Consider the following 19,344-nt stretch of genomic DNA (forward strand, 5'->3'; position numbering starts at 1 on the left):
TGTACTTAGATTTCATGCTTATACTATCATTATTTATTTACGAAACACCTTAGAAACAGGCTGATCAAATGTGGTTTCTTGAAGTATCTGAATATAACAAACAGAGAACAAGAGTTGAATGGCAGATGATCTGACGTTCCCATAATTGTAATAAATAATAATAATAATAATAATAATAATAATAATAATGTGTTTGTGGGAGGAAGGCTATTGGTTGCTTTTTGTTTTGTTTTTGTTATGTATTTTGTGTTCTCATTTTGTATTTTTATGCTTTGGATGAAGCGCAGTATACAAACAACAACAACTGGGAGTTGCAAAGCAGAAGGGGCAAAGGTAAAAAAGAGGGATGGTAATAATAGGTTTAGCACTGGTATCTCTGTGTATTCTGAGGAGTAGCATTTAGAAACAGAAAATGTTACTGATATAGATGAAGATGGCCATGGAGAAATTTGAAAGGGTGAAAAACAAGTGAATAAACAGAAAGCTAATGAAGAGAATGGCACATGGGAGTCATTTGATCTGAACAACGAGTAGAAAATATCAAACAACTGATAGCAGTAGAGAGACTTAAAGAGCAGAAGCAAGAAAGCCTGCAAAGAAGCAAACATTTTGGTAGAATCTGCAGAAAGTTAAGAGTGAATACTGGATACATTAATCAACTAAAATGACAAAACTTGGTAAGATCCGAAACATAGAAAGAAAACAAACCAGAAAGTACTTCAAGATTCTAAAAGGGTACAACAAACAGCAACATCATTATGGCAGAAGAGTGCATGGAATAATGATTGACAGTAGAAAAGTGGAACAAAATGTTGGATGGAGTCAAGAGTGAGTGACAGATAGTATGTCTGTTGGAAATGTTAGTGAATATTAGAACGGTGAGAGATAAAGGAAGAATGAGATGAGAGCAATACAGCATATGTAAAAGACTGAGAATAGCTGTTAGGTCAGGAAATTAAAACCCTAAAAAAATCTCTATATAAAAAGAGTATTTGTTCAGGGTGTTATGCTCCTTAAATGTGTGTTCATGTTTTTAACTGTCTATATTCTGGTCTGGATGGATTCTACGGATAATATAGCTTATCCCACGTGTCTAGTGTAAATTTACTTGAGTGAGATTATAAAGGGAGAATCCTGCTGCTCTCTTCAAGTCAGTAGGTGGCAAGAGATGGGATTTTAAGGGAAGTCTGGGCTCAGTGAAATAGCCAAGGAACTGACCTGATGACTTCCAAGGGACACGGGCCTTGTAGGAACCTGGGGAGCATTACAACAATCAAGAACAAGATAAAGTTATTAATTAATTAATTAAATTTATATAACTCCCTTCATCCAAGGTTCACAGCAAAGTTTACAGTATAAAGTTATATTGAAAGTGCTAGAGTTAAGTTTGTTTGTGTCCATCAGGAACTGAGTATAGCACAAGGATGAGCAGAAGAAGATGTGAAAGGGAGAACAGACATACCTTGGCATTATTTTGGTAGAAGTGCCAAAACAAAACAAGATACCTACAAATACCAATTCTTTCTAGTGTTCTTCATGCTGCTCATGATCTTTTTCATCTCCCCAATATCTGCAGTGCTTGTGGGAATAAGCACATCCAAACAAAAATATGCAAACACAAAGGGATTCAGACTCATCTACACCAGTTTTTATCCATACATAGAATATACACTGCAAAACATACTACAGGTATAGGCACAATATATGTGCATAGCAGAGAATTAATTGTATAGTATTATATAATCAGTTTGAACACAGCAGAAGCACTAAAATTCTTCTGAAGATTAAACCCATAGGCACATGTGAAACTATAGGCAACAAAGCATTCTGGGAACATCACAATTAGAGGCAATACCTTGTAGGGCACATGTATTTAATGGAATATTTTACCACTGCATTTTATTGGAGGGTGTTGGACAACAAGCTCTAATTGCCCATTAGTTTGGGGCATATTGTCCTTCTGCGGTTTGAATCAAGTTCGCCTCCTCCTAACATCTCTGAGTCCCCTGTTATATGCTTGTTATCTACTACTCAAGGCAAAGAACCATCTGCCCAAATTGCTGAAAGAACCAGAGCAACTGCTACTGAATCCTGTCTTGTGGAAAGAGGCTTGAGCCAACAGGCAGCTATCTGAAATCCCCTTTCTTTTTGTCCCCCCTTTTAAAACCATATAATCTTGACTTGCCCCTTCCCTTATATTAGCCAAAGTCCAGTTTTTCACCTCTGCTCCAAGTGCAACTTCTTTTAATGAGAAAATATTTGGGTTGTAAGGGGTTGTCTTCATTTAATTGATTACAAATGTGTAAGCTGAACCATGACACAAAGAAACATGAACAGCTTAAGAACAGCACAACATGCAATGGAATGAGCAATTAAAAGACAGGGAAGCTAATAATTGGATATGACAGAGAATAAACGTTAGAAGGAAAGGTCGCAAAGTTGAAATGTACATACGCAGGGCTTCTGGCAAGAGACAACTCGGGTCGGTGGAATAAAGCAGTGCTAGTGTCGAGCCCCTACAATTTTAAAAGACTAAAGGAACAATCACCTATGTGGTGGGTAGATGACCTAGAACTAACAGTAGGGCTTATGATGTGGATGCAGCAAACAAACAACAGAGAATGCTGGAAAGAACTTGAAGTGGCATATATTCAAAGATGGATGTGAGACGCTGTAAAATAAAATAAAAGAAGCTGTCTGCGAGAGGTGGTTGCAGCTTCATTATATTATTGGTGAAAAGGATGGGGACCAGGTGTGTTGCAGATATCAGTACGACATTACAGATTTTTATGTACTAAGCTTGGATACTAGAACAATAGGCAGGTAGGATCCTAGAATGCAACAACTTATTAGCCTGCAGGAGCAGACCAATCAGGCTCCAGAAGGGAAGCAGAATCAGCCAATCAGACAGGACTCATTGTGTAAATAATGTATATAAAAGCCTGAGGTTTGCGGGGAAATTCAATCGCTGTTTTACAAGCTGCAATAAAGAGCATGAAATCACTGCAGGATTCCAAGTATATTTCACCAGCGACGAAGGTGAGATCCTGCTGAGCTGTCTGCCGTGCACTGCACACACAATCGCACCGCGCATCCAGGCTACAGCTCTGGGACCCAAGGACCCAGAATGGCAACAGACAACAGCTTCATGCCGTTCGGCCCAGCCTCAGGAGACTGGGAAGGATATGCCACCTGCTTCCAGTTCCTCCTGGAAGCAAAGGACGTCACTGATGCAGCCAAGAAGATGGCGACCTTCTTCAGCGTCTGTAGAGAAGAAACGTTTGAGATTGCCCGAGCCCTCCTCACTCCCGCAAATATCGCTACCGTTCCCTACAACATGATAATGGAACGGCTGAAGGGGCACTTCTTGCCACAGCCCTTGGTGGGAGCATGTCGCAACGCCTTCTACGCAAAGTGGCAGGCCCCCGGAGAAACCATAACCAGGTATGTGACCTCCCTCCACCAGGCTGCCCGGCTCTGCAACTTCACAGAGCTGGAGAATATGCTCCGCGACCGCCTCGTGAGCAGCCTGAGGGATTAGAAGCTGCAGTGGTGCCTCTATGCTAAGAAGGACCTGAAGTTCCAGGTTGCCCTAGAGGAGGCTCTAGCAACTGAAGCCGCTGAGAGGTCAGTGCAAGGATTCCAGTCAAATGCGTCGTCCCAACCAAGGGTCCACCATAAGAACCTCACCAACAACTCAGAATTCAACCGGGAGGATGTGCACCGAGTGCAGCAGTGCACACAAACTGCACGCCCACCACGACAGCCTTGTCCGGAAGAGGGGAACTGTGCAAGCTGTGAGGAGAGCCAAGAGCGGAGGACTTGCCATTTCCACAACGCAGAATGCCGACAATGCAGAAAAGTGGGACACATTGCCTGGGTGTGCTGCGCCCGCCCTGCCTGACGCCTTGCATCAGATGGCTGACTCAAGAGTCCCAGGCCCTATAGTCCAACACACCAAGGCAACTCAACGGAGATCACAGACTGTCAGGTATACCAGTTGCCTCATTCTAATGCAGAAAAAAAATACATCGAGGTACAGATAGAGGGAGTCCCATGCCTCATGGAGCTTGATACAGGCTCAACCCTGTCCATAATCTTGGCACGGACATTAAGGAAATTGTGTCCCAGCGGCGGCCCCAACCTTAGGCCAGCCCCATTAACCCTCCAGGACTTCCAAAAACACAAGGTACCCTCCCCACAATGGGGGTGGGAACCTTCAATGTACAATATCGAGGGTGGAAGCGGCAATTAGACTTGATTGTGGTCAAGGGGCCCTACGTTAGCTTACTGGGGTTGGCGTGGTTTGGGCCAATGGGGCTAGCCATCACTGGGGTGAACCGCACCAGCTCCCACGTGGACGTGGACGCCTTCTGCAAAGAGTTTCCGGAGGTTTTTGATGGGGCATTGGGATGATATACTGCCCCCCATTGGCCTACAACTAGACCCCGCCGTACGACTCATCAGGTTCAAGGCCTGCCAGGTCCCGTTCGCCCTTAAACCCCGCATTGACAAGGAATTAGACCGGCTCATGGAGCAAGGAGTGCTCGAGCTGGTGCCTAATGCCCCCCGTGAAACCCCAATCGCCATACCCGCCAAGCCCAAAGGCTCGGTCCACATCTGTGCAGACTACAAATGTACCATAAACAAGGCCTTTACGGCTCATGCGTAGCCGGTGCCAGTCACAGACACAGAAAGTTATGGGGTCATTCACCATGAGGAGCAGATCAGGTAAGAGTAGCAGAGGTTCATGCTGAAGGGGTTCTGCCCTGCCAAAAGAAGAATCAGTAATGATGTGATGTAATGCACAAACGTGGAATAATTTGAATGGGCAGGTTTTATGGGAAAAGCTTAGTAAGCCCAAGAATTCTTCCCAAGAAAAAAAAGGATGCTGAGGGACACCCCAAAAGCTTTGCCAAACACTCCCTCACTCCTTCCCTCAAAAAGAAATATGAGGTATCCTGAAGTGTGTGATCAGAAGCACAATTATGAATAACTACAATTATTTCACATCACTGTTGCCTGGGAAGGATATGGGTTAAGAGGCTTTGCCAAAGATACAGCAGTGTACAATAACATATCACCTTTTACATTCAGAAGATCCCAAACAACAGAAACAAAAGAACCTCTGTCTCCTTCATTCAGGCCGATAGAGCAATGTATATCTACAAGTAACATATGCCAATATGAAAGAAGAGCCTTTTAAATTTGAATCTGGGCGAACCCCTTGGAAGCTTTCTATATTTGCAGGAAAACACTGCCAAATTTTTATTTTTTGCTCAGTCAAAAGATTCCTGTTTTTAGAATAAAAAGTGGACTTGAACATATGGGTAATGTATGCAATATCTATTTATATGCATATACATATGCTTTCTAAAAGTTAAAAAAGCCAGTTTTTAAATTTGAATTTAGTATGGCTTGCAATGAAATCAATTACAAAAGCCCACTACCTTCCTTAGTAACAACAGAAGGAAAATATGCAAAACTCTTGCATATGAGGGCGCAGCAACAAAATATTAACCAAACAGGAATTTTGACTGGCAGAATTACCTTTTGCCACATTTTATAATCCCAATATCTAAAATTCATATGCTGTACATATGTATGAAGTCAAGGTTATCCATGTATTCTGATGGTAATTATGAGCCAACTCTTACATTCATCTCTCATCTATCTTAACTGTATACAGTATAATAACCTAGAAATGACCTATGATAAGGGCAAGCAAGATAGTATCCACTGGCAATATATAATTGAGGTGGCTGGCCAAAAGAATGAAAACTTATGGGTCTTGGAAAAGGTTCAGGAATCTTTATAAGAAAGTTCTCAAAAGCTGCTGTTTCCTCAAACCACAAAATTGTGCTGCGTTCAACTAAAAATGAACCTCATAACCCTGAATATGAATCTAGTGTTTCCCCTCCCTTCCTTTCTCCTTCCAGCTATAAAAATTACAGGCAGAGAATACCCTAGAAATATGCACAGTTCCTTTGATGTTAATACTACTTCATTAATTCCAGCCCTGTTATTTTTCCATTGCATGCCACCCCAGCTGCAGCAACTACCCAGTTGCACTTCTCTCTCTTGGCAGGCCTTTATAAGATGTGTGTTTTCAAATGTTGAATGAGACGATGCAGAAAGCAAAAATGCAAAAAGCATTAAAAAACCACATTTTAAGGGTTGTGAAATATGCTTAGTTTTCTGCATACCACACACATCCTTATTTCTTGAGATTATGACAGTTCACTGAAGCAGAGAAACAAAACAAAATGCACTATTTGTTTTATTGGTACTATGGCAAATACCCATAAGGATAAGAATGAGATCACTAGATCCTGGATATTATTTTTTTAAAATCAGAAACTAGCATGTAATACTAACAAAGCAAAAAAGGAAAAGCCACAGCAGGAAAAACCATGGAGACTAGGAATTATAAGCAAAAGGGTAACTGGGTACTTAAGCAAGAACGCAAACGTAAACTGGAAATATGATATGTAGCATTACATATAGCCAAGATATAGGGGTAGGAAAAGCACAGCAGAATATGGTTAAAGGAACAGGGCATTGGCAGGTCTTCTGAACCAAGTAACAGTGGAAAGAAAAATGCTTCTTGTCAAGGAGCACAGCCCTCTTTCCCACTATCCTTCCAATGTCCTTATAAAGGAATGGGTAGTATAGGATAACCGCCATTCTTTATAGACTTTGCTCATAATTCCTTTTGACGCTTAACATATCCCTTTACCATGAAGACTGACTCATATGAAATTTAAAAACTTTGAGGTCACAAATTAAGCATAATAGTCCCTTGGTATCATCACTGGAGAAGGAGACTCTGAAAAGAAATGTGCAAAACTGACTAATAAGCAGTATGGGCACATGCTTCCTAGCAATCTCCTGCCCATGTACAGTCAACTATTTTCTGAGATAAAAGGAAGAGGGGAAGGGGGGGGGGAAGCATCTTCCCTCTCACATATTTGATCCACACTTGTCACTGCACTCCAATAATCCCTTGCAACATGACAAACTGCACAGAGCACTTGCAACTGATGAAAGGAATGCCCTCCTAACAAAAAAAAATCACCCTTAACTCACCATTAGGAGACATAACTACAAAAGTGAGTGTTATCAAAGTATTTGGGGTTTTTAAAAATGCAGAGAGAGAAGTCATAAAGTAAACACAGAAACATATCTATATATGTATATAATATATATAATGGGGTTGAAGCCAAAGCATGCACAGAACAGCAAAAGCAAAGGATCTTTTCCCTGCATTCAAATAGTAGTATTTGATGAGGTCTATGCAAACATGGGAGTCTATGTTGTTTTTACACTGAGCTTCTTTAAACACTTAAGTGACGTAGAGCTTTGCAAAGAAATATCTGCAACAACCGTTACTACTTTTCATCCAATACACCAGTATCTGCCTCCCAGTATTTTTCTTTTTTATTGTGGCATTCATTGGTAATCTTAGTGGCATCCTATGCAGAAGTCTAACACTCCTGAATAAATATATTCTTCCGCAACATTAAGACATTCATAAGGTTTGTTTCCAGGTAATTCTATAATTTGGATGCTGTATTAGTATGCATGTATCTTTTTTTCCCTGCTTTCGTCTGAAGAGCTCTCAAAGTAGCTTCCAAACAATTTAAAACAAAAGAAAATGATAAATCAGTAGAAAAACATAGTTAGAACAGCAAAGCAGCAGTAATTAAAACAGAAAATTTAAAAAGCAGAAGACTTAAATAAAATACCTGGTTAGTTATAAAACAACTAAAAGCATATTAAGCTTGGCACCAAACAAGCCTCCCCAAGGAAGGTATTTCAGGGTCAATATATCACAACTGAAAGAAGCCCAGCCCAATTTGACAGTGCCAGCATCTCTTCTATTCTGGTGCCAATGAGAATAGACGGGCCCAAGAAACAGGAAGGAGCACTCTGATGTGCTGTTTCCAGAGACTGGTGATGGAAATATTGGAGCAGTTCCGAATGCGCTTCCTGATTATAGAGCACTCTGACAGGCTTTGGTGGGCAGGATTAGGCCCACAGATAACCAACCCTTGCTTAATCTGAGGATACTACTAAAAGATAATAACTCTGAGAAGTGCATTAAGATATAAATTTCTAAGAAATCTTCCTGATCACAAAGGAAGAATATATTTTGCCTAATTCCAGTCCCTTTACATAAGAATATGTTTACCATTTAAGTCCAATCCCCTCTATTCTTCTGTGGAATCAAGAACAATCAGAGACAGTTGCACCCCAAACATTTTTTTTCTGAAGAAAACTTGACAGATGAGCATAAAACTCACCATATTTAGGCCAAGCAGGAATTTTCCATCAGCCAGTGGCCTTGGATAAGTTTTCAAGGCACCAATGTAGCAACATCATGAGAGAACCTCTGTGCTAGGATAATGGGCCCATTCTGTAGTGCCTCTTTCACATTCCCTACAGCTCAGACCACAGTGACTTTTTCCTCATCACATAGCAGAAGTAATGGCCACATTATCACTTGTAAAACTTCTTCACAACACTGGTTAACTGAACCACACTGGTTTAACCTGTGGTTTGGATCTGACATGCCCGGGCTTACTTGTTAGTCAGAAACAGAAAAGGCATCTAATTGAAGACTATATTTGATAGATAACAACTAGACTTACCTAGATAAGGAATACAGGGGACCATCTTTAAACATCTGATATATTCCCGCATCCTCTTATAATTATCTTCTTTAGACGTTAAGTAGTCTAGCTTCTCAAAGGTGGCCTTGTCTTTGCGATTCAAAAGCTAAAAAAAGAAAGGTCAAGTAAAACTATTAACATTCTGCAAAATGAAAATTTAATTACTTAGAACACATGAAAGCAGTAAGTTTCTTTAGGCTGAATACTGTTTTGCTAAGGAGGTTAAGGGGTTGCAACAATTTTTTAACGGTCCACAGTATCAGCCATAACCCTGTACCTGAATGTGGATATAGCAAACACTGTGAAGTATCTTCTCTTTTCACAATACTTTAAAAGGAAAAGGCAGTGTTTCATTCAATCCTGTGTGTTTCATACTACATATATCCTACAAGTACTCCCTGTCACAGTTTTTGGAACAAGACAACAAAGCAACCTGTTTCTGCTTACACCATTGCATCTGCTCGGCTCTATTGCAATTCACCTTCCCTTCATCTATTTCAGTCATACTCTGGGCTCATCCAACTTCTGATTGCCCAGTGCCTAGGAAGCATGGGCCCAAGCAGCCACATGGTGCGGGTTCTCAGTGCCTGGGGCGCAGTGCTAAGGGGGTGGGCATGGAGGGTGGCTGCACCCCTCCAAGCTCTCACCCTTGACCGAGCTGCGGTTGTTTGAGTCGGCGATGAGTGAGGCGAGTGGAGGGAGAAAGGCTCAAAGCTAGAGAAGGAGGCTGCCAGAGCCTCTCACCTCTCCTCAATAGGGGCCACCTCCACTCGGTCAGTCCAGGATGGGGGAAAGGGGCATCAGGGCACGCAGGGGCGTCCCTTTGATGGCCACAAAGTGAAGGAGGCACTGCCATTGCCCCAACCCTGAAGGCTCGGCCCAGAAGCAGCTTGGAAAGTGAGGGAGCTTGCCATGGAAGCGCCTTGATGTGCTCCTTCACACCCTTTCAAAAACCTGCTCCTGGGGCCAGGCCCCCTTGCCCTCCCCACACTATGCCCCTGGGTCTAAGCAGTTTTCAACTTGTCCCATGCATTCTAGGCATGGGTCCAAGTGGTTCTCTATTTGCCCTCTCCCCCACTTTCCCCAGGAAAACCCACTCTTTAGCACTGAATTGGTGCAAACATCAACCCACTGAAAACCCAACTGACATTAGTTCCAATTCAGTGGTAAAGATAGTGTTTTCCTGGGGGAAAACGGGGGCCCAAGAGGAAGTCTGGATGAGCTCTAAGTCCTACTTTGCCTTGCTCTCTGCTGCTACCTCTGTTCTGCCTGGATCAGCAACTCAATGCTGTCTAATCTCAGATTCATCCTGATTCACAACTGCAATTTATCCCGGTGTCTGATACATTCATGCACTTCCCACCCAGATTAGGAAACTGCCCTATACAAAGCCAGACTGCATGTTCATCTAGCCTTGTATTCTCTCCTCTCACTGACAGTGGTATTTCTCATCACTTGTTATCTGTTTAAAACAACAAACAAACAAAAAACCCCTGAAGAAACCAGGATTTGAACCCAATACCACCAAGCTACAGTACCACTTCTCACACCAGACCTAGCTACTCTGCTTTCCTGCAACAGACCCCCAGACCCAAGCACCAGCCTTTTAGCTCAATATATCTTCTGGGCAGTCCACCCAATTCTACACCCACACTCTAAATGACATATTTCCCCTGCAATACAGCAAGAATACACTGCAACAAAACAGCCAATTTCCTGTAATGCATACAACATCACAGCATTAACATAGCAAGACATCAGTGCACAAAAGATTGAAAGACTCAGTTTGCTCCATAAATGCAGTATGTTGGGGGGGGGGTGAAGTTAGAAATGGCAGGTTTGTCCCTGGGGTTTAAATTAAGCACCCATGTTTTAATTAGAACACTAGTTGGGAAACAGGCAGAGGGAGCTGGGACTGGTGTAGCACTTTATGCAGCCTGCAAGGTATAGGTAGCCCTCTTGGTTATAGAAATTTTGCAGTGACAAATTTAACTGGATGTATTTCATGCATTACTTTGACATATAGACATACAGTATACATTTCAGAAATTAAGAAATGTACACGCCTTGAAAACAGCTGTTAGTGACCTAGTGCATTACAAACCTGGCTAATCTAAGCTTTTCATTATGTGTGAAGCATCCCAAACTATTTAAACTATTTTGTTTTCAGTTCTGAAGTTGGCTACACATGTACTAAAAGCATGTGAAATATTCCATGTGCTCCCAGTTAAGCATGCACATAAATGGACAGTAGAATAACAAGCTTAGATATAACAAAGTTGGGAATAAATCAATGCCTGCTTGTGTTTAAATATTTCTGCCAAACGTCCATTAGCAACATGCTGAAGTTGCTGGAATTAAGCTGCCAGTTGAACAAGAACTTACTTGATATTTTAAAAATTGTTAGAATCTAATCAAGAGAATAATAGTGCTTTAGAAATAAACTCCATAATGGTATTCTCAAAGCAAGCAAGGTTTTGTCATTTCATAGCACGCAGACACTTGGGATACTGCAAGTCATTTCCCTAGGGTTTTTTACATTGAACACAAATGGGTGTATCCAATGTCCTACTCAGAGCAGACCCATTAAAATTAATGTGCCTAAGTTAGTCATAGCCATCAATTTTCACGGGTCTACTCTGAGTAGGACTAACATCGGATACAGCCCAAAGATTTGCCACAAAAATGCAAAATACTCTTCTTCACCTTATACGCATACTTAATAAGACAAAATACAGAATATTTGATCTTACAGCAATAAGACAGTATGTGTTTCTTCCCTATAAAACCTGCATCCCAAGAGAACTTGAATGAATGCTATAGATGTGGCTAGCAACCACATACATATGAAGGGCACTTGACATAAATCACAGAAGAAATGTCACAGCTTTCTCATTTTCCAGGCAGTCGCACTGATGGCAAATCTACACTACTAAGTTAAAGCAGTTATCACCTCTTTACAGAGAATTCTGGGAACTGTGGTACTGCAAGAGGGGGATAGGAAAGGCAGTTGGTATTTCATAACAAATAATTATCAATACTTCACTAAAATTCCCAGGTTCTTTTGAGTGAAGCCATAAAAGTTAAAACCAATGCATGCTGTAACATACACATCCTGTGAGCATATGCATGAGCATTTTGCCACAGAATTCCTTTGGCACCTACTTTGTAGAACTGCCAAGACATGCAGGCTGGTAAAACTATATTACTGTGTCACTCCCCCCCCCCCAAAAAAAAAATATGTATGGCTTTACCAGCAGTGAAGTTCTTATGTGATGTGACGGGGAAATACATATCTAGAGCCAAAATGTCTTAGAAGGAGGAAGGTAGCCTTGCTAATTCGGTGAAGGAAATAAGCCAAACAAAAGGTGCCTAGTTAAACATAAATGGAAGTGTACTTCCCTTATGTCTGAAGATTCCTAATGCGGAAAAGCAGCTCTCCTAGAGTAATCTATTCTTACTAATTGGCTGGCTGTAGCAATTGAAACTCATTAAATCTTTTTGCCACTATTTAAGGTTTATGTTAGGAGATAGTGTCTAAGGAGGACACAAGAGAACGTATTTTCTCTTCTGGCCACACTGAAGTTTTCTGTTCTGTAGAATCAAATAATTTTCAGTGGCAAATATTTTCAGCTGATAATTTATGTGTACTGCGATGGGGATAATAGTGGTACACTGGAAAGTGCTCCTAAAAACCACAGGTTGACATGTTTTTGGACTATTTTGTACATCTTCAAATACACGATGTGAGAAAAGGAGGGAAGCCTGTGGTTTTGGCAGACTTGCTTACAAGTGGTAGTAATCAGCATATGTGTATGTATGTCTTACCACAAGTTGCTATGAACTAGAAGACACAGGAAATTATGGAAGGATAAAGACAAAGCTTAACACGTGATAAAACGTTACAATTTGTGCCAAAATGCAAGAGGGAATCAGCTTATGGCAAAGAAATCCCCCAGGAAGGTCTCTAAAATTTAGCTGCTGTGCTGTTTTTTGCTTCTTCTCTCTTTTATCATCTAGATTGACTCCTGGTGCATATTTCTTACTTTACCCTGGATCTTTAAGGATTATGTCCTCCTTCGGACAATAAACCACTATCACCCTTGCATACTTTACCAGGGGTGCCCAAACTTTTTTAAAAGAGGGCCAGATTTGAAGTGAACATACATTTATTTATTTATTTATTTATTTGTGATTCTGAAATTATTAATAAATATTATTTTTTTAAAAAAATGAAGTGAACATGTGTGAGGGCTGACCAAAGTGGTTGACCTTTTTTACGATTTTACCCCAAAGTTGTTGAGCTTTTCTTAAGAATTGGAATTTTTTATTTTTGGGGGATTTTACTGCCACAGGGGCTGGATTAAACCGACCAGCAGACCAGATTAGGCCCCTAAAACAGACTTTGGACATGCCTGCTTTACGTAAATCAACTTTGTGTAGGGGAAACAGAAATGTACGGATGTGGTCTTAATCTGGTAACTGAATCAGGGACATGACAACTCTTCTGTCTCAAGTCACTGTCCATTATTAAACCAGGTTGTCATGTGAACTATGTAGATAGAGAGTTTTTCTTCTTTCACTACCAGAGAGATTTGGGACAGACAAAACAGTATAAGAGCACCCCTGCTGGACCAGACCAAACCCTACTGGACCAGACCAAGCAGGACCACAAGGATAATAGTTATTTCCTGCTGTTCTCCAGCAAATGCCATCCAGAGGCACTGCATTCATTACTGTGAAATTACTACATACAGTGGTACCTCAGGTTACATACGCTTCAGGTTACATATGCTTCAGGTTATAGATTTCCGCTAACCCAGAAATAGTGCTTCAGGTTAAGAACTTTGCTTCAGGATGAGAACAGAAATCGTGCTCTGTGGGTGCGGCGGCAGCAGGAGGCCCCATTAGCTAAAGTGGTGCTTCAGGTTAAGAACAGTTTCAGGTTAAGTACGGACCTCCGGAACGAATTAAGTACTTAACCCGTGGTACCACTGTATGTTAGTCTTGACTAGTATATGTATGCAGCTAAACACTGGACACAATGTAAGAAGAGCTCTGCTTTTAGAAGACATCTGAAGACAGCCCTGTTTAGGGAAGCTTTTAATGTTTACAAGACTATTGTATTTTAATACTTTGTTGGAAGCAGCCCAGAGTAGCTGGGGAAACCCAGCCAGATGGGCATGGTATAAATAATAAACTATTATTATCAAACCAGGAAGCCTATCCAGTCCAGCATTCTGTTCTCACAGTAACCAACCACATGCCTAAAGAAAGGCCATCAGCAAAATGCACGCTAGCACCCTCCCATGTGTGATTTCTAGCAACTGGTATTCATAAGCATATTGACTATGATATGGGATATAATACAGCCATTATCACTACTAGGCATTGATAGCCTAATCCCTCCACGACTTTGTTGGCTGAACTGCTTTGATGTCATGGAATGTTTAAGGACATTGGTTCAGAATGCAAGCCATAATGAAACTGTATGTTTTGCCCACTGATAAAGGTATACATTCATGTTTAAACACAGTACAAAACCTTTATTTTAAATATATATTTCTACTGGATGCACACAGCCACAAAGACAGATGAAGCCCTTCTGGTAAGGGTTCATCCATGTTAGCTAATAAATGCTCAATTTGTATTGAATTGGTGAGTGTTTAATATATTTTATCAAGTTCACTGGGTTTCTAGATGTAACTTTATAGTAGAGGGGATAACTCAAGAAAAATGTCCATAAGCTTTCTAACTGTTCAAGGGCAAAGCATCTGCAACAAAAACCTGGACTGATAGAGGGAATGCAGCAGTGGAGCCAAAAGAATGAAGATAGCAAGGGGATCAGGGAGGAGGAACTAAACTCTGCATGGATTTGAAATGACTGCCAAGGTTTGATGGCAGATTTCTAGTACCTAAAATCCGAACAGTGTAATATTCTAATTTACTGCTTATGTCACTATGCACATTTTCCACAAGTATTCACTTCTACAAGCCAAAATACAATAAACAAACTCTATGGAAAAAGTTAAAACCTCTGTTGTGCAGAATTTGCTATTAACTCTTTATTCTTTATAATTAATACCATTATTCACTGGACTCCAGATGTTAAAGAAAAGGGCTCCATCTTATTATAGTTGGACGCATATATCCTCTCAAAAAAATAACATGTCATAAGAATGGAATGTTTCCGATGATCAACTGTTAACTGGGACAAGCCTTTGCCGTGCTGTAAACTCCTTCCAAAAACTGCTATCAAACTGGTTTGGCTTTTCCTCCCAACACTTTGTCAAATTCATGGCTTGAATAATTCAGAAATGTTGGTTCTTAAGCCCAGTTTTCTATATAGTTCACATGCTTAGGCATGTGAGCAGTATCAGGAGTGACCTCCCAGTCAAGCGTGTTTCTTAGAAGAGCAACTTAGAGTCCTGGGTCTCTAGGTAATCAACTAGAAGGCAGCACTGCCTGGTGCCCCACACTATCCAGATATCTGGAGGGTTGGAGATGTGGAAGCTGCACATGCTATGACTGGCGAGGTTCTGCAAAAATTTCTCCTGCTTAGTGGATGGCCAGTAGGAAACTATATCAAGGTATTTGACAATATGAAACAGGGCGTCACTTGTAAGGGCATCACTTATAGTGACAGCAATAAAATCAAACCATGCAGATTACTTTCACAGGAATTGGTGGTGCAATACCAAATAATTATAGGCAGCTTCATCATTTTCCTCCAAGCTCCTGGGGTCCAAGGCACAAGGTGAGCATGATGGGAAGTGGGAGAACTATGATATATTCCTGTTCTGGTTTCTTTCCCACGTGCTAAACTTTATTGCCAAAAGGGCACAATAAGAGCTATGTTTCAGTGTTACCAAAACAAATAAACAACCATCCTATGAGACAGTCCATCTCTGTCTCTTGCCTTTCTACCCGTAGGATTTAGTGGAGTTATGTTTTATTTTCATATCCATAGGGCAGGAAACTTTCAAGATTCTGTGCTACAAGATTGCTCACCTCCTTGCTCCACCCCCACTCCACCCACAGCTACATCTGCCCCATAATGCAGAAATCTGAGCAGCATACCAGTACCATATAATGGCTTTTACCAAGGAGCAGCTCTCAGCGCTATAGCTGGACACATGTGTTTCTTACATTAGCACTAGAGCTCTAGCTCTCGATCCTTAGCAAACAGACAATTTTGCAGCCCATAGTTCGTTTATCTATATCTACCGTGTAAGTCAGAAACGTAAGATTTTCATTTTAAATAATGGAGATTGAGACATTGACTAACACCACCGGGCTTAGAGCTCAGCTTGCTATGAATCTAAATGTAATTCTGATAATATCAGTTAATTCTTTGTGGCTGTAGACTCTGCAATTTGATTTGTGCTTTTGGAGCTGCAGCAAAACCAGTTCATGACTAAATCTAATCCAAGCATGAAACATCAGTTATACCTTCCCTTCTACATGATTCAGCAACAAAATAATCACCCATCTTTTCTCAGTGTTAATTTCTCTTGGTGCAGTGAATATGGACTGGGGAGGCTGCATTCAAAACCATTCCTGCCTATGAAGTTCATTCAGCCACCTTAGACCAGTAACTATCTCATGATTATTGTGAGGATATAATGCAGTAAGCTGAACTCTTTAATGTTGTTGTTTAGTCGTTTAGTCGTGTCCGAATCTTTGTGACCCCATGGACCAGAGCACGCCAGGCACTTCTGTCTTCCACTGCCTCCCGCAGTTTGGTCAAACTCTTTAATATACAAACATAAATCTCCTCCCGCTAATCTGGTTTGCCTTCCTTTCCAAACAGACACCACACTATTCATGTGTTTCCTATGCCTAATGAACAAGCTACTGTACTAGCCATCTCTTAACAAAATGTATCAGTCCCCTTTCATAGAAATCTGGAGCATTTCTGAGAAGTGTACAGCCTTGATTTACTTATTTAAATGTGAACATCTATGGTATCTATGGTATTTGATTAGTGGTGTTTGACTTGACCAAACACCATTTGTCACTTCATGAACTACACTTTAGAATTTCTCTTCTCGTAAGAGTAGCTACATTTCCAGTGTCTCCTAATTCTCAAGCACACATAAATAGTTATTTCTTCTTTATCAGTTATAAGTCAGCTACAGGAGAAGAGGAAGCAAAGTAACCTAGTATTTGCTACAGAGTGGATTGGGAGTGATCCAATGGTTGGAGGGGTATTCATGGAAGGATCACTCCATGGTGATGTTCAGATAGCTGTGAATGATACCCCAGCAGGGAGGGGAATTGCTTTACCTGTAAAGATAAAGGTAAAGGGACCCCTGACCGTTAAGTCCAGTTGCGGATGACTCTGGGGTTGTGCACTCATCTCGCTTTATTGGCTGAGGGAGCCGGTGTTTATCCGCAGACAGCTTCCAGGTCATGTGGCCAGCATGACTAAGCAGCTTCTGGTGAACCAGAACAGCGCACAGAAACGCCGTTTTACCTTCCCGCTGGAGCGGTACCTATTTATCTACTTGCACTTTGACGTGCTTTCGAACTGCTAGGTTGGCAGGAGCAGGGACCGAGCAGCGGGAGCTCAGCCCATCATGGGGATTTGAACTGCCAACTTTCTGATTGGCAAGCCCTAGGCTCTGTGGTTTAGACCACAGTGCCACCTGCGTCCCTTGCTTTACCTGTAGTGGGCCCCAAAGGAGAGTGAAGACTGCAGTTCCATGTCAGAAGAGGATAATACAACTTCCTTGAATGGAGAGGTAGTAATACCATGGGTTCATCTTGCAGAAATGCTTCCAGTTTTCTTTCCCCCCACTGGCTCTGAGGACAATTCCCTCTCTCATTCTGGCCTCATCCCTCAAATAAGGGGCATAAGCCCAGGGTAATGCCATGGATGACATTCCTGGCAATATGGCTCACACACCTGTTGAGGCCCTAGTCTTGCTGTTGAATGGCAAGATGGAGACACCAAGCAAAAACAATTATTCAAAAGTGCTACCACTGATTTCATGGAATTGGGAAGGTACCTTAGCTTCCTGAAGAGCTCCTGACAGTGAAGCAGGCCGACCAATGGTTAGAGTGTAGATAGCATAGGTTTCGCTACAAAAATGATCAAACATAGTTAAGAGTGAATAATTGCACCTAGCATGGGGTGGTGGCAGCAAAGGCATCCACTGAGTCCTTGGTGAAGTGCCCAGAAGAGCTGCTTCATGCCATAAACAGCTGGTTTAGTCCAGCTCAGTTTCAGAAACAAGCAACTATGCAGCCGTCTTCTGTGACAGAATTGCGAAGCATTTTGAGGTCAAAAATCCTCCTACTCCTTCCAGACTTGGTGCCACAGCTACTGCAGGTCTATTGGAGGCCAACAGAGCACCATCTGGTCAGAGATTATAGAATTAGTCTCAGTTACTGTAGCCTGAGAATGTAGAGAAGATGCTTCCTTGACCCTTTCACAGCTGTTAATATCTAGCAGGGAGAGACAGCAAGGGTCCAGGAAGTGATTCACTACAGGCAGAGTAACACCCTCCACTACGAAAGTAGTGGCACAACCCCTCCTGAACAGACAAATCCCTGGTCCCAGTCTACTGATGCCCACTCTCAAACATTCCCTTCTTGGGCAACATCATCAAGAGTAGTGGCCAGCAAGCTGCAGGTGTGCCTGGAAGAAGCAGCCTATCTGGACCCATTTCAATCTGGCTTCAGATCTGGTTTTGACACCAAAACAGCATTGATCATCCTGACTGATAAGTTTTATCAGCACACAGAGGGAGTTCAATCCTGTTGATTCTCCTAGATCTCTCTGCGGCTTTTCACACCATTAAACATGGTGTCAATCTGGAGCAACCCAGAGGGTTGCCACTGTATTAAACTAACTCCACACCTACCTGCAAGGTTGTTACCAAAGAGTAGCATTGTGGGACTGCTGCTCAGTTCCATGGTTTTTAGCAGAAATGGTTACTACTGCACATGGCAGAATTTTATTCTTTGACATTTTCATTTTTGTATTATTAACTCTGATGTTCTATGGCCATCCTGGGCTCCCCTTAGAGCAGGGTGGTCCAACTTTTCATAGCAAATGGGCCATCAGAGTACTTCAACACAGAACCCATGGAACACATACTGCCTTATTGTGTGCGGTAGGGGGAGTGAAGCCAAAATTTGATACTCCCCCAGCCCAGAGCCATAGCTAGGTGATCTTGTGTCCCTGGCAGAACTGTCCAGATTGCACCCCCTAGCCAAGGACAAATTAGTTCTTTTTTCCTCCTCTCCTCCAACCCCCCTCCACCCATTTAATTCCTCTCGCACTTCACCTTTTGCAGAAAATCCAATATTTAATTTATTATTTCTTAATAAAAGGTTTCAACAAAGAAAATGACATTTTGATGTCAGTTGACAGGGTTTTTTATGTAATTCAGTTTTAAAACAATACACAGATAGACCTAAATGAAACATACAAACAATATCATACTGATTTGTTCCACAATGATAACTTTACATTATAATACTATAAGATGTAAAATGTCATTACTTTTGCAATATCTGTGTTATTTGGTTTTTATAAAGTAAGAAAGATATTATTATTATTCACAAGTCACAAGTTACAAGTTTTGAACCAATTCTTATAGTATTAATCCAGACAAAGGGGTGTTTTCTTTGTAAAAGTCTTTAAGCCAAAACAGGC

General features: G+C 41.5%; 1 protein-coding gene across 9 annotated transcripts in view; it reads right to left on the reverse strand.

The window, feature by feature from the left end:
- The window catches only part of RALGPS1 (Ral GEF with PH domain and SH3 binding motif 1), a 224,589-nt gene that overhangs the window by 117,859 nt on the left and 87,386 nt on the right, over positions 1 to 19,344 (reverse strand). For all 9 annotated transcript variants that reach the window (XM_080989607.1, XM_080989609.1, XM_080989605.1 and 6 more), the window contains exon 9: positions 8,655 to 8,781. In XM_080989607.1, the coding sequence (XP_080845733.1) occupies positions 8,655 to 8,781 (127 nt within the window). The remainder of the gene's footprint in view (positions 1 to 8,654; positions 8,782 to 19,344) is intronic.

The sequence above is a fragment of the Podarcis pityusensis genome, assembly GCF_964106645.2.
Source record: "Podarcis pityusensis genome assembly, chromosome: Z".
Lineage (NCBI taxonomy): Eukaryota > Metazoa > Chordata > Lepidosauria > Squamata > Lacertidae > Podarcis > Podarcis pityusensis.